The 14376-nt window shown below is 36.7% G+C and overlaps 1 protein-coding gene across 1 annotated transcript in view; it reads right to left on the bottom strand.

The window, feature by feature from the left end:
* The window catches only part of ttc29 (tetratricopeptide repeat domain 29), a 480386-nt gene that overhangs the window by 346361 nt on the left and 119649 nt on the right, over nucleotides 1-14376 (bottom strand). Inside the window, exon 6 of the mRNA XM_072568671.1 lies at nucleotides 2789-3001. Within this exon, the coding sequence (XP_072424772.1) occupies nucleotides 2789-3001 (213 nt within the window). The remainder of the gene's footprint in view (nucleotides 1-2788; nucleotides 3002-14376) is intronic.

The raw sequence follows: 14376 nt of genomic DNA, 5'->3' as shown, positions 1-14376 counted from the left end.
CTTAATTTCTAAAGGTTCCCTTGTATAGCTTCTCAGTCTAGCTGAAGTCTTATGCAAACTTAATGGGTGGAGTCCATTGCGAATGTTGTTAAAGACCGGTTGTGCAATCACTGAAACGGCCACACCGGTAATGATCTCCATCAGAACTGGGTGGCCAGTTAACCAGATGTTTATTTTAATCGGTTCTGATTTGGATGTTGCTGAGCAATTTAATTGTTCCAAACCAGATGTAGGTGGACTTTCCAGAATGTACACTCTCCTGGATACATGCCTACAAGTTCTTTTACTCAACTTAAACCTAGTGGGATTCTATTGTTGCCTTGAGTCCGCATACCAGCAGAAACCACAATGGCTTGCTGGACTGGATCCTGAAGAAAGCATTTGATGAGGATTGGCTTTGTGTAGGAGTTTGGCTGCAGGCTGACTTACAGTCCCTGTGTATAGGATATGTCCTGATTGAGGCTATGCAATTACCTTCACTCAAATGATGTTCCCCAAGCTCAGTTGGACTGGCAAAGGTGTTCACTTCCATCAAATACCATGCAACTCATATGGTCGCCCTGTTGCAGTTTCCAATGACAAAGCCAGTTTTAGTGCCCGTTGAAAGTCCAGTTGGGCGTCAGCTAGTTGGCACTTTTACACGATTACATCATTAATCCCATATACACAACCTATGACTCAGCATCTCATTAATGGTTAAACTAAAATCACATGCCTCTGCTAGTCATCTTAATCTAGTCAAAAATACAAACATGGATTCCCCTGGTTCTTGAATTGCCGAGTAAAACCGGTAGCATCTCAGAAGTAGAGGCAGCTTGCGGTTGTAATATTCTTTAACTGAATCTGTCAAACTCTTGAAAAGTTTCCATATTGGCTGCCTCAGAGAAACTTAGGCTCCTAACAATTGAAAAACCTGCGGATCCACAAGCTATCAGGAGAATTAAACATCGCTTTTCATCTGCCCCAGTATAATTTCTCTGGAAAAAAAAAAGTATTTTTTACACAATCTGGGACCAGTCATCGACGGCAGGATCAAACAAGTCAATCTTACCTAATAATGACATGATGCTAGAAATGCTTACCTCAAATAAAAGATGACTGTTGTGAGTGAATTTCTTAGGAGCATGCTTTTCTCCTGTTGCCACTGAAATAATTCTTCAGAGGTTGGTATCCCATCACCAAGCCACTCTTTATTTACACATGGAGGGTCCTTGACATTGATCCAACTCCCTCAGAGTGAACAGGACGTTTGACATTCCTATTCTTATCTTTCAGCCAGGGCTCCCTGAATGGATCAGATTAATGGTGGCCCACCTGGATGATCTTGTTACAATTATTACATTAACTGGCATAGACAGACATATCATTACGGCAGTGAAAGATCCTAGCTATTGTTGGTAAGACCATGGTCAGTTCAGCTACTCAAACTATCAAAGATGATGGTATCTTCATACTTCATACTACTTTTCATATCCCACTTCCCTGCCACCTCATTTTCTTCTGATTTACAAAGAGCATTTAGGAAGCATATACTTCCACCTTTCTCACTCTCCCCACACAACAAGGTAAAATTGTGCCTTTCTCCTTTCAGATACCTAAGAAGTGCTGCCTGATCAGACAGTACAGGAATAGCAAGAAGACAGTGATGATGAAGACACAGCACCATCACTTTGTTTCACATTCTTCACCACCAGTTAAGAGGTTCATACACTCAATAATTTACAAGGCAATACAGAAGTGGAATCTCCAAGGGATGAGACACTACTCTGCTCAGGCCCAATGTTTGAGGAATGGCATCTTACTTTTTGATAAGGGTTTTGCAGTCTTCCTGACCTAAAGCAGGGATCATATCAGTGATTTTTAATTACAAATATCCTAGTGTCTACTTCAAGCACAGTTAAAGGACATATCATATGCCCTTATCCAATATGATGGGTTATGCTCTTGCCTGCATGTCAGTTGATGCCACAGGAGGCCAAACAGTTTCTGAATAATATGCCAACTTTATTTTAATGGCTTTAAGCTTTGAATGTCAAGAAAATAATTTTTATTGTTTTAAAAAAAAATGTACATTTGGAAAACTTAAAATGTGACAATGTTCACTCTGACTAATGTCATGAAGATATGCTTTCTAAAATATTAATTTATCACTTAATTGGCAGAACATAAGAACTCTGAATTGTATACCTTTGTCTCCAGAAAAAGAGAATTCAACGAGGCCTAGCTGATCCAGGAAGAAACCTCAGTGCTAATAATTTGCGTGGAAAATGAATTTGATTGCAGTTCAGCATTTGGACAAACTGAACAAGTTTTGTTTTCCAGAACTTAACTTTTACTAGGCCAAACTACTTTTAGGTTAAAACTTTGCAGCATTATTTTACCTCAGAGTTGGAAGAGTGTGTTCATTTTTAAAATATTAAATAATCTTTGCTTCAGTAAGATATTTTTACAATAAACTATTTTGAGTTTGTTACTTTAAGGAACTTGGTCTACTTGTTTCTGATTCTGAGCTATATACAGTCTAATATATAGCTGGGAATATTACCTTCCTTTTAAATTCAAACTTTGTTGTGGCCAGTGGTACCTGGGAAGGAAACAATCCATCTCTTCTCACTGTTGTAATGCTTTCAAGAATGAAATAACTCAGTATCTTGCATTACATACACAGATATAAAATTATTTCCATTTATCTTTAAAACCTATTTTATCCCAAGTTGAATTTCATCTTATTCCAAGAGCGGCCCTACAAAAAAAAAAGACAGGAACTGATAATCTTATTTGCACCCACCTTCTTTTGCTATGTCATAAGCTTTTCTCAGACTTTTGTTTGCCTCTTTATATTGTTCATTTTCAAGCTGCTCATCCGCTAGCAATGTGTAAATCCTCCAGAGATTCGCACAGGCCTGTGCAAAGTGACAGCAGCCATTTTCATCATGCCATGGCTTTCCCACAGTGAGTTGATGGAATATCTCATAATGTTCAGCAGCTTTATCCAGCTGACCTGTAAAATCCAAATATTAACAAATATTAAGACAATCCAGTGACTCATTTTAGCTTTCAGAGATGTATGTGTAATTTAGGTGAGTAAAATACAAATCAGAACACACAGTTTTCGAAACAAGATAGCAGTTTTCCTCAAAAGCTCACACAATGACTTGAATAATTTACCTTAACGTTTCAAAGAAACTTCTGAATTCCAAACAGTTTACATTTTTCTTCAAAGTTTACCAAAGCTTGTGTTATTCCATCATGTCATACTAAACATAAAATTCAGGAAAAGCAGTCTCCCTTACTCACCCGAGGCGCTTAATGTAGTGAAATTAACTAGCGACTTCACATGGCCTCATTTGTAAATTGTACATTTTGTATACATTGATAACTTTGTTATGAAAATATGAAACAAAGTGTACTTAATGGAAGATGAACATACAGACAAATAAAACATTTTGTATTTGAATGTCAATTCTGAGCCAACTAATCTTTGCCGAGTTTACTTACTAACTTTAAAATAAATCAACTCCCTAAATATATTCAGTATTGAATAAATGCACAAATTGTTTATTTTCACAAAAAGACCTGAATGCAGGAGGCTGGGGGGTGACCTTATAGAAGTTTAAAAATGATTAGAGGCATAGATTTAAGGTGAGAGGGGAAAGCTTTAAAAGGGACCTGAGGGGCAATTTTTTTCACACAGACAGTGGTGTATATATGGAATAAACTGCCAGAGGAAACGGTAGAGGCAGGCATAATCACAACATTTAAAATTTAGAGAAATTACGGTCCAAACACAGACAAATGGGACTCATTCAGTTTAGGGAACCTGGTCAGCATGGATGATTTGGGCCACAGAGCCTATCTGCATGTTGTATGACTCTCTGCCATAAAATTAAATCAGGAGTAGGCCCTTTGGCCCTTTCAGTATTTTGTTCCATTTGTGTCAATTACAAGTGATCTTTTACATTGCCATTTTCCCAATATCACAATATTTCTAACATCTAGAAATGTTTTCATGTCTATTAAATATACTCAATGGCTGAACCTCCACAGTCTTTCTGGATAGCGAACTCCAAAGATTCTTTAACTTCTGAGTGAAGAAAGTTTCATCTTAGTCCTAAATTCCCTATCTCTGCCACTGAAACTGTATCTCCTAGTTCTAGACAGTCCCATCAGGCCAAATATTATTCCTGCATCTATCCTGTCAAACCCAATAAGAATTTTGTATCATTTAGTAAGATCACTTCTTACTCTTTTAAATGTTACAACGTTCAGGCCTAATCCCCTCAAAAGATATTCAGTCTATTATAGCATCAGTTTAATTAACTTTTATTGGGCTGTCTCTATGGTAAGTATATCCTTCTAGTGCTGAAGAAGTTCTACTGGTCTTAAAATATTAGCTCTCTTTCTCTCTTCACAGATGTTACTTGACTTGTTGGGTTTTTTTCAGCAGTTTGTTTTTATTTCAGATTTCCAGCAATCATAATATTTAGTTTTTTGTTTACTTCCTTAAGGGGATTAAATCTATATACAATATTCCCGGTGTAATCTCACTAAGTTTCTATGTGATAGCAACAAGACTAGGCCGAACTATTTTCAGGGGCTTCATCAGCTGGACCTTCCCTTTATCATAAGGATATTCATTGATGACTGCACAATGTTCAGCATCATTCAGCACCATTCATGACTCCTGAGATACTGAAGCAGTTCATTTTCAAATGCAGCAAAATTGAACATTATCCAGGCTTGGGCTAAAATATGCCAGTTAACATTCATGCCATATAAATCCAGGCAATGACCATTTCCAATGACAGAGAATCTAACCACTGCTCCTTGGTATTCAGTGATGTCACCATCATTACATCCCGCACTATAAACATTCTGGAGGTTATCATTGATGAGAAACTGAACTGGACCAACCATATAAATACAGTGGCTACAACAGCAGGTCAGAGGCTAGGAATCCTGCAGTGAGTAACTAACCTCCTTACTCTTCAAAGGCTGTTCACTACTTTCAAGGCACAAGTCAGCAATTTGATGGAATATTCCCAGCTTCCTTGAATGAATTTAGCTCCAATAAATGGGCGGCACAGTAGCACAGCTGCCTCACAACGCCAGAGACCCGGGTTCAATTCCCCCCTCAGGCGACTGTGTGGAGTTTGCACATTCTCCCAGTGTCTGTGTGGGTTTCCTCCGGATGATCCGGTTTCCTCCCACAGTCCAAAAATGTGCAGGTTAGGTGAGTTGGCCACGCTAAATTGCCCGTAATGTTAGGTGAAGGGGTAAATGTAGGGGAATGGGTCTGGGTGGGTTGCTCTTCGGAGGGTCAGTGTGGACTTATTGGGTCAAAGGGCCTGTTTCCACACTAAGTAATCTAATCTATAAAAAACATTCAAGAAGCTTGATACCATCCAGGACAAAGCAACCCACTTGATTGGCACCATGTTCACAAACATCCACTCCCTTCATCACTAATGCTCAGGAGCAGCAGTACCTAACAACTACAAGGTACACTTCAGAAATTTGCCAAGGCTTCATAGATAGCACCTTCCAGCCCCACAACCATTAAATCTAAAAGGACAAGGGCAGCACGTACAAGAGAACATGACCATCTGCAAATATCCCTTAAGCAACTCACCATGTTGACTTGAAAATATATTTGCTGTTTCTTCAGTGTCACTGCATCAAAAACCTGGTACTCCTGACTAATGACAGTATGTGGACTGCAGTGATTCAAGAAGGCAGTTCACCACCATCTTCTCAAGGGCAAAAGAAGGTGTACTTTTTAATCAAGCTCTATAGTATTCCTTCCGTCAGACCCTTTCTGTTTTGTGCTGTTTTATTTATCTATTTGTGCCTTTCAAAACATGTTTGTTTCCTCTGGCATAACTAGGGTTACTAGTGCATGCTTTCCTCTGGCTTCTATTGGGATGAGTGGATTTAACTTCATCTCTAATATTTGGATTTCCAAATATTCAGTCTTGCCTTAGCACTGGACTCTCAATCTAACCTATCCCCTTTAGCTGAGCATCAATCCATCACAGAGTAACAAATTTACTTTGAGGGCTGCACTTTAGGATCACCATCTGGTGTAACTGTGAAGGTCCGTGAAGCTCATAATGTTGCAGGAAGCACCAATCGATCTGGCACTTCAGACTTTTGATGCTCTCATTCTGCAGTTTCCATGGCAGGAGTTACAAAACATTTTTATCTTTTCGACTTGATATCGCCAACATGCTAAGGTGCAGTTTGGATCATTCGAACCCTTTTCCAGCATCTCTGTACTCATGGAGGAAAAAGTGAGGACTGCAGATGCTGGAGATCAGAGTCGAGAGTGTGGTGCTGGAAAAGCACAGCAGGTCAGACAGCATCTGAGGAGCAGGCAAATCGATATCTCAAGCATAAGGCCTTTATCAGGAATCTGGCTGTACTTTTCCAGCACCGTACTTTCAATCTCTGGACTCATGCTTGATTTGTCCAAGTTATTGTCCAATCTAGCGATTTGGCATTGTGTTACTCATTAGGTAAGAAAATTAATTTTGTGTTATGTTCCTAAGAATTACCGCTGTGAACAAATGTTTGCTTCATATAATCTCTTGATATGCACAATATGGGGGCAGCATGGTGGCTTACTGGTTAGCACTTCTGCCTCACAGCATCAGGGACCTGGGTTCGATTCCTGCCTTGGGTGACTGTGTGGAGTTTGCACATTCTCCCCGTGTCTGTGCGGGTTTCCTCCGGATGCTCTGGTTTCCTCCCACAATTCAAAGATGTGCAGGTCATTGGTAAATTGACCACAGTGTTAGGTGCATTGGTCAGTGGTAGAAATAGGGGGATGAGTCTGGATAGGATACTCTTCAGAGGGTCGGTATGGACTTGTTGGGCCTAAGGGCTTGTTTTCATACTAATCTAGTCTAAATTCTGACTTGCACAGCCTTCAGTAGTACAGAATTCCACAGATTTACTGGACTTTGAGTGAGGACAACTTTCCTCACCAGTTCTAAATTGCCTAGCCCATAATCTGAGAGTGTGAGCTCTGGCTCTATACTTCCCAATGAGGGAAAGCATCTTCCTTGCATCCCTAATATCCAAATGTGAGACTTTTACACATTTTAATCTGATCCATTCTCATCCTTCTAAGGTCTAGTAAATACAGGCACAATCAAACTAATATCTCCTCGTAGGACAGTCCTACCATCCCTGCTATGAGTCTAGTGAAGCTTTACTGCATTCTCTCTATGGCAAGTATTTCCTTTCTTAGCTAAGGAGACTAAACAGCATGGAATATTCCAGGTATGGCTTCATAGCTCCAGTATACATCCTTACTTCTGAACTCAAATCCTCTTGGAATAAAGATCATTTGCCTTCATAACTGTTTGCTGCACCAGTCTGTCTGTACAAGGAAGCCAGATTGCTTTGTATATTCACAGTTCTCAATATATCACCATTTAAATAATACTCTTCCTTTCTGTGTTTCATACTTAAAAGTGCATAATTTCATGTTTAGCCATGTTGTACAGCATCTGACATTTGTTTACCCACTCGCTCGTCTAAATCACTTGAAGCCTCCTTGCATTCTCCTCACAACTCACAATTCCAACCAGTTTTACATTGACAGCAGACTTGTAAGTATTGCATTTGGTTCCTTTACGCAGGCCATTTGTGTATACTGTGAGTAACTGGAGATTAAGTACTGATTCCAACAGTAGTCCACTATTCATGTTGCTACCCAGAAAAAGACCCATTTATTCCTACTCTGTTTCCAATCTATCAACCAATTATCAATCCATGTGAATATATTATCCCCTATCCTGTGTGCTATGATTTTTAACATTAACGCTTTATGTAGGAGCTTATCAAAAGCCCACTCAAAATCCAAATATACCAGATCCACTGGTACTCCCTTATCTATTCTATTATCTACATACTATAACAACTCCAGTAGATCTGTTAAGCATGATTTGCTTTTCATAAACTCACCCTGGCTTTGTGCCTTTTAATGCTTCTCAAGTGATCTGTTATCATGTATTTTAAAACAGACTGTAACATTTTTCCTATTACTGACGTTAGGCTAACTGGTCTGTGATTCTTTGCTTCTTTCTCTGCCTTCCTTTTTAAATAGCAGTTACATTTGCTACCCTTCAATCTGTATGAATTGCTCCAGAATCAATAGAATTTTGGAATATAGTGCATCCAATATTTCCAGGGTCACTTTTTTAGGACTTTAGGATGCAGATCGATTATCAGGCGCTGGTGATTTGTTGGGCTTTAACTTCACTAATTTCGAGAAGACTATTTTCTTACTGTACTGATTTATTTCAAATATACTCTTTCACTAGATCCGTGGATTCCTAGCATTTCTAAGAGGTTATTTGTGCCTCTTATGTGAAGACAGAGTTTTATGTTCAATTCTTTTGCCATTTCTTTGTTGCTTATTTTCATTTCCTTTGTTTCTGACTGTAAGGAAACTATGTTTATCTTCACAAATCTTTTTCTTTTCTCATATTTATAGAAACCTTTAGTCAGTGTTTATGCAGTTTTACTCTCATACTCTATTTCTTCCTCATTTTGTCCTGTTTTGCTGAATTTAAAATGTTCTCAATCCTCAGACTAACTGCTTTGTTTGGCTATTTTATTTGTCACCATTTTGGATCGAATGCTATCACTAATTTATTATGCAAGCTGTGGTTGAGCCACCATTCATGTCGTTTCGTTTATTTTTGCACCAGACAGGAATGAATAATTGTTGCAATTCATGAGCATGGTCTTTAAACACACTATCAACCCTTTTGGTAAAATTCCCTAATCCATCCTTTCCAAATCACATCTCATACCATGTTAGATTGTTTATAAATTAGATTATAAATCTAGTTTCAGATGTGACTACTTCACTCTCCACCTTAATGAAGAATTCTGTCATACTATAGTCACTCTTCCTCAAGGGAGAAGACCAAGATTGTTATTTTTTTTATTTCACAATACCTACTCTAGCATAGTGTACTCTTTGATAGGTTCCTCACAGATTAGCCTTAAAAAAAACTATTGGATACAGCATTCCAGGAAATCATCTTCCACATTATTGCTTGTTTGGTTTGTCTAAGTGCCCTTTAACACCACTGGGTGCAAGATCTCACCCTTCTGTTGTGTGGATTGCAGTTGATACCAATAAACCTGGAAACTCCAGCTGTGTCATGTTGCAGAGCTGTTGTCAAATGATCCAGGCAACAGAATCGCAACTTAAGCAAGCCTATTGTTTGTTCAATTTTGTTGTCTCAATCTGTAACAGACTTTATTATGTTTCCTGGCTTCAGTAGGAGATTTCCTAATAGCAGGCTATGTTTCTGGTAGTGTTTCACCATTTGAATGTTTGTGAGGCTGTTCCTGTTGATGAAGACTGCAGGCTGGTCAAATGGGATTTAGAACAGAAGAACCAGGAGCAGGAGTAGGACATTTGGCCCTTTGAGCCTGCTGTGCCATTCAATAGGATCTTGGCTGATCTTTTCATGGCCTTAGCTCCACTTACCCACCCATTCACTCACCATAACCCTTAATTCCTTTACTGTTCAAAATTATCTATCTTAGCTTTAAAAACATTCAATGAGGAAACCTCAACTACATCACTGGGCAGGGAATTCCATAGATTCACAACCCTTTGAGGGAAGAAGTTCCTCCACAATTCAGTCCTAAATCTGCTCCCCCTAATTTTGAGGCTATTGTTCTAGTTTCACCCACAAGTCATCATCCCTGCTCTAGTGGCCTTCATTAAATTCCACCCAGTCAGTCTATTTCTACTTATACAGATGCTGCCAAAAGTACTGCATATTTCCACCATTTTTGGTTTTTAATTGAAGGAAAATTATTGTGTTCTTCCTCTGAATTTGAGTGCCTGCCTCAAACATGGCTTATGCTGCATACTTGGGTGTTTTAAAAGTTACATGAGTTAACTCTTGCTGTCTTGTTTGGCTACTTGAGCTAGATGTCTGTGTGCTGACATTCTTTAAAATGTATGCTACAAAAAAATTAAAGGCAAGATAGGCAAGAATCAGTTGAGTAAGCTAAGTACTTTACGTTCTATTATGTTTAGGTCAATTTACAACTTAAAAAGATCACAAGGTAGACCTGTAGAACTTGAATTGGGAACAATTTATTGTACATCCTTATATCTACACAGTCAGAGCTAGAATGACCCAAAGGTCCTGTTCTGGATGCCCTGACCCACTCTCGTAGAGGGGTAGCACTACCCTGAACTACATACGTAACATCTTCCTTTATTGGTTGTTCCTAATCTGTTGCTGATGTATGTAATCCAAATTGATTTTTAAAAGCTCCAAAGTGTTCTGTCCCATAATTTGTACATAATTTGCCTGGACCCCCATTGATGACTAATGAAGTGGCTATGAGAACAAAGTGACCAAGAAAACCATTATGTAAATATATGTTTTGACCAGAAGCAGAAATATTTTTTAAGGATATGACAGTAATGCAAAACTATTTGGAAATTATTCTCTGTCTCTAATTACTAAGTGAGACTGATGGAGTTATTCCTCATCACTTTTGAATATAGAACTTCACTTAACTGTTTTAAATTTGTTGAGATTTTACCAGTGACTCTCAAAATGACTGAGTGGCTATAATTTTTATTTGGTTTTGCATGTGTACAGATCTTATATTTTGACATTGTGTTGGAATTAGCTCCTTATTCCTGGTATAAAAGTTGAAGATTAAGCCAGTTCGGTTTGATTCAGCTGCAAACTTTGACAATCTGGCATTGAAAACATGACCTTTGATTGTACAATGGGATCTTGACTGTTAGTCTGTTTTGAAATATCACACATTTAAAATATTTTTTCTGAACTGTTTGCATTCCTTTGCCATTATTTTATGGACACCTAGAATAAAGTCCTTATAAAATATTACTTCAGGACTGTCCAAATGAAGATACTGTTCAAATAGTAATAATTGTTTAAAACAATTATGAAATAATTTACAATTACTCATTTTGATTCAGAAACATCACCCTTCTTGTTTGTCTTTGTTCATTCAGAAAATATCACACAATTTATGTAGTAGTTCTGTAGTTAATACACGACATGAAACTCAGAAGGCAACCAACTGTACTAAAACCTCAATGTGTCAGGAGGCCAGCTCATTCCAGTTTGTGCTGAGTACATTACAACTCAAGCTTTAGATGCTCAATATGTTTAATTTATTTACACAATAAGAAACTAATGTTCTAGATTTCATCAGTAGGAGAAAGTTTTTAAAAATCTGATATTATGATGCAGCTGAAAGATATGACTACTGATAAATTTCAGTACAAGGTTTAGGTAATGTCAAATAATATTTTCCTTTTCAAAGTGTGTGAAGAAACATGGTTACCTTGTTGAAAACTATACTTTCCATTTCTCAATATTTTTCTAGACAGACAGCATGGACAAATATTTTAAATCAATGCTTCCTTCTCCTGCAGCTCCCATTAAAGTAGAATTTGGATTAAGATGTTTTGCAAACACATGTAAGATCCCATGGTTTCCAACAAAGCTAATAAAATCAATACATACACATACTACTAAATTAGCAGCCTAAGATAAATGTCTTTCTTTCACACATCATAGGAGATTCAAGTCTGTCTTACTCAAAATTTCTACTTTGCAACAAAGGAAAATACCAGAGTCAAAATATTGCTTCTGGTTTTCGCCTGGCTGGTGGCAATCATTATCCTAAACTTTACTATAAACACTGTTTATAATTCATCATTTAATACACAATGTGAAAAAGGTGTTAAGGTTGCAGTTACAATGCCAATGAACATGTGAAGGTTTTATGGTGCATATTAATGCAAAAGTGGTCGTATAACTCAGAAGATTATGAACTGTACTAAAACCCTGAGGTGTCAGGAAGCCACCTCACATCAGTTTATGCAAAGCATATTACAACTCAAGCCTTTGATATTCTATATGCTCAATTAGTAGAAAAAGAAAATCTTGATTTCATCAAACGTTAAAAAAGAATAAAGACTGAAATATTATTTAACAAAATAAATACTTTAATTTGAACTATCCAAAGTTATTTATGATGGCTATGTTATTTGTATCAAATTTAATTTCGGGCATTACAACACTGACTACACTGCAAAGTATTTCATTAGCTTTAAAAAGCATTGAGACACCTGGTTATGAAAAGCGCTATAGGAATGGGAGTTATTTTTCATAAACATGATTGTTTTACTTTTACTGTTCATTAATTAGCATATTATTTATGCCACACTATGCTTGAACATTTAAATTATCTCACCAATAATAGTACGCTAATGATATTTTCTAGGTATATTGACTTTTGGCATAAAAACTGTGGGAAGACAAAATTTATTCGGCACAGCTAAAAATAAATTGGCAGGGATTTCCTGCTTATATGAAAAATCTCAACCAGCATATTTAAGCTTGTACACTGCAGGCTTGAAAGAAATTATCTGATCCTGATACACAGCAGGTGCACTTCTTGTAAAATTATAATGCACAGTAATGGTAAAAGACTGACTGTGCCAAGACACGATGTGAAACAAATAAACATTGACTGTGGAAAGTCTGAATTCAGATGTGAAAAGGATAAAAAATATATCATCAAAAATGCACCAGAAAGATCATCAATATGATTCAACGGCAGTGAAAATCTTCATTTAAAAGGTTTATTTAATTGGAGTTAAAATAATGCAGTCATTAATTCTGCCTTTTTTCTCTTGATACTAAAATAACTCTTAATATTGAAATATTAAATACCTTAACAACATGCAAAATAAAGGTTATGTGCAGTTTAATTTCAAATTGTTAAAAATATCTTCAAGTTATTGACATTGACATGGGCAATGTTCTACTGCCACAACAGCAGCCACATAAATGTAATTCACCCAGTCGCTATTTTGATGCACATTTTTGATTCCATGAATATTTTATGAAATGACCCAAACTGAAGCCATATAACATTTGTGCATTACTGATGCCTACACCCGTAAGCTATGAACATTAGAGGCATGATTGAGTGCATTAAAATGAACTCATTCAGCAGTGCATTGATTACTTGATGGAAAAAAGAACTTAGTACACTATGACAAAAATACCAGAAGACACTACAATTTTGCATAAGAAGCCAAGCAAAAATGCTAGCTTGTCTGTAGAAAAAGAAAATCTCAGCGATTTCCAGCTCTTTCAGACAGGTTGTACATTTAGACCCAGCCATAATTGCAGGGGATGTTAATTAGATCTGGAGATTGCTGCAGGTATTATTCAGGTAATTTGAAATGTCAGAAATTGGGGGATGCACTGGCTGACCTGCCTTGCTTGGCTGTGGACTTTAGTAACACTGGGAATAGCTAATTATTGTTTTTCCTTTAGCTGGAAGATTTTGCCAATTGAAAGGTAAGAGAAGAAATTACTGAACAATTTCAATTGCCATTTTTTCAATAAAATATTTTAAAAAACAAACTACATTCATATTATTATTCATAATATTAAGAATCTACAGCACAATAAAATGCTACATATATACAAAAATAAAAATGTTTCAGAACAAATGTTCATCATACGTATTGTATAATATTTGAAATTAAAATATCATGTTTATAATGTTAAAGAGAATCTTTGGCTGCAGGGTTATGTTATACATTTTTTTTGGTTTTCCACAAAGAACTAGGTTTTGCTTCTGTCCAAAAGCTCAAAGAGAATTATTCTGAATATATGAATACTTTAAGACAAGGCTCTTCATTACATTCCTAACTTTCAGTCTCATTATAACCATGTACTTAGTCAAAGGAGTTTTTACATTACCTACGAAATAAAGATCAATTTCCATTGGTTCTTAGAACATTGCTTTATGCAATATACTGAAATTTATGAAATATCTTTCAGAACTTCCAAAATCATGTATCACATTGAGTATTTCTATAAAATATAATTAAATATTGTGAAACATGTCTTTAATGACTGCCTTTGGGACTGCCTTGAGGTGATTTCTACAGAGACTTAATATTCAAAAATAGGTTTAAAGGATCATGGTCATCAGAAATTATAAACTATGAAGGAATTTTGGAGATAGTCCTGGATCATTTGAAAAGGTGTAAATATCTTGAATAAGAATACTGAATGCTTAAGCCTGTTCAAAATCATTATGAACAAATTGCTAGCAATACTAATTGAATGATGGAAAATGTACATTTTTACTTTCACTTAAGTATGTACTTGTTCCATGCCAAATCCAATTTCTTTCTTTTTAGAAAACGGTATGTATATAATCTACGGTCTTCAACAACAAGAAATAAAGCAACTACTGAGGTCAAAAGCAAACTTTTCATTCCAAATCTGAATAGAGAAAGAATGCATGCCAAGAATC

This window comes from Chiloscyllium punctatum, chromosome 1 (assembly GCF_047496795.1).
Source record: "Chiloscyllium punctatum isolate Juve2018m chromosome 1, sChiPun1.3, whole genome shotgun sequence".
NCBI lineage: Eukaryota > Metazoa > Chordata > Chondrichthyes > Orectolobiformes > Hemiscylliidae > Chiloscyllium > Chiloscyllium punctatum.
The sequence above is the reverse complement of the archived record's forward strand: the minus strand, read 5'-3'. Positions and strand labels throughout refer to the sequence as shown.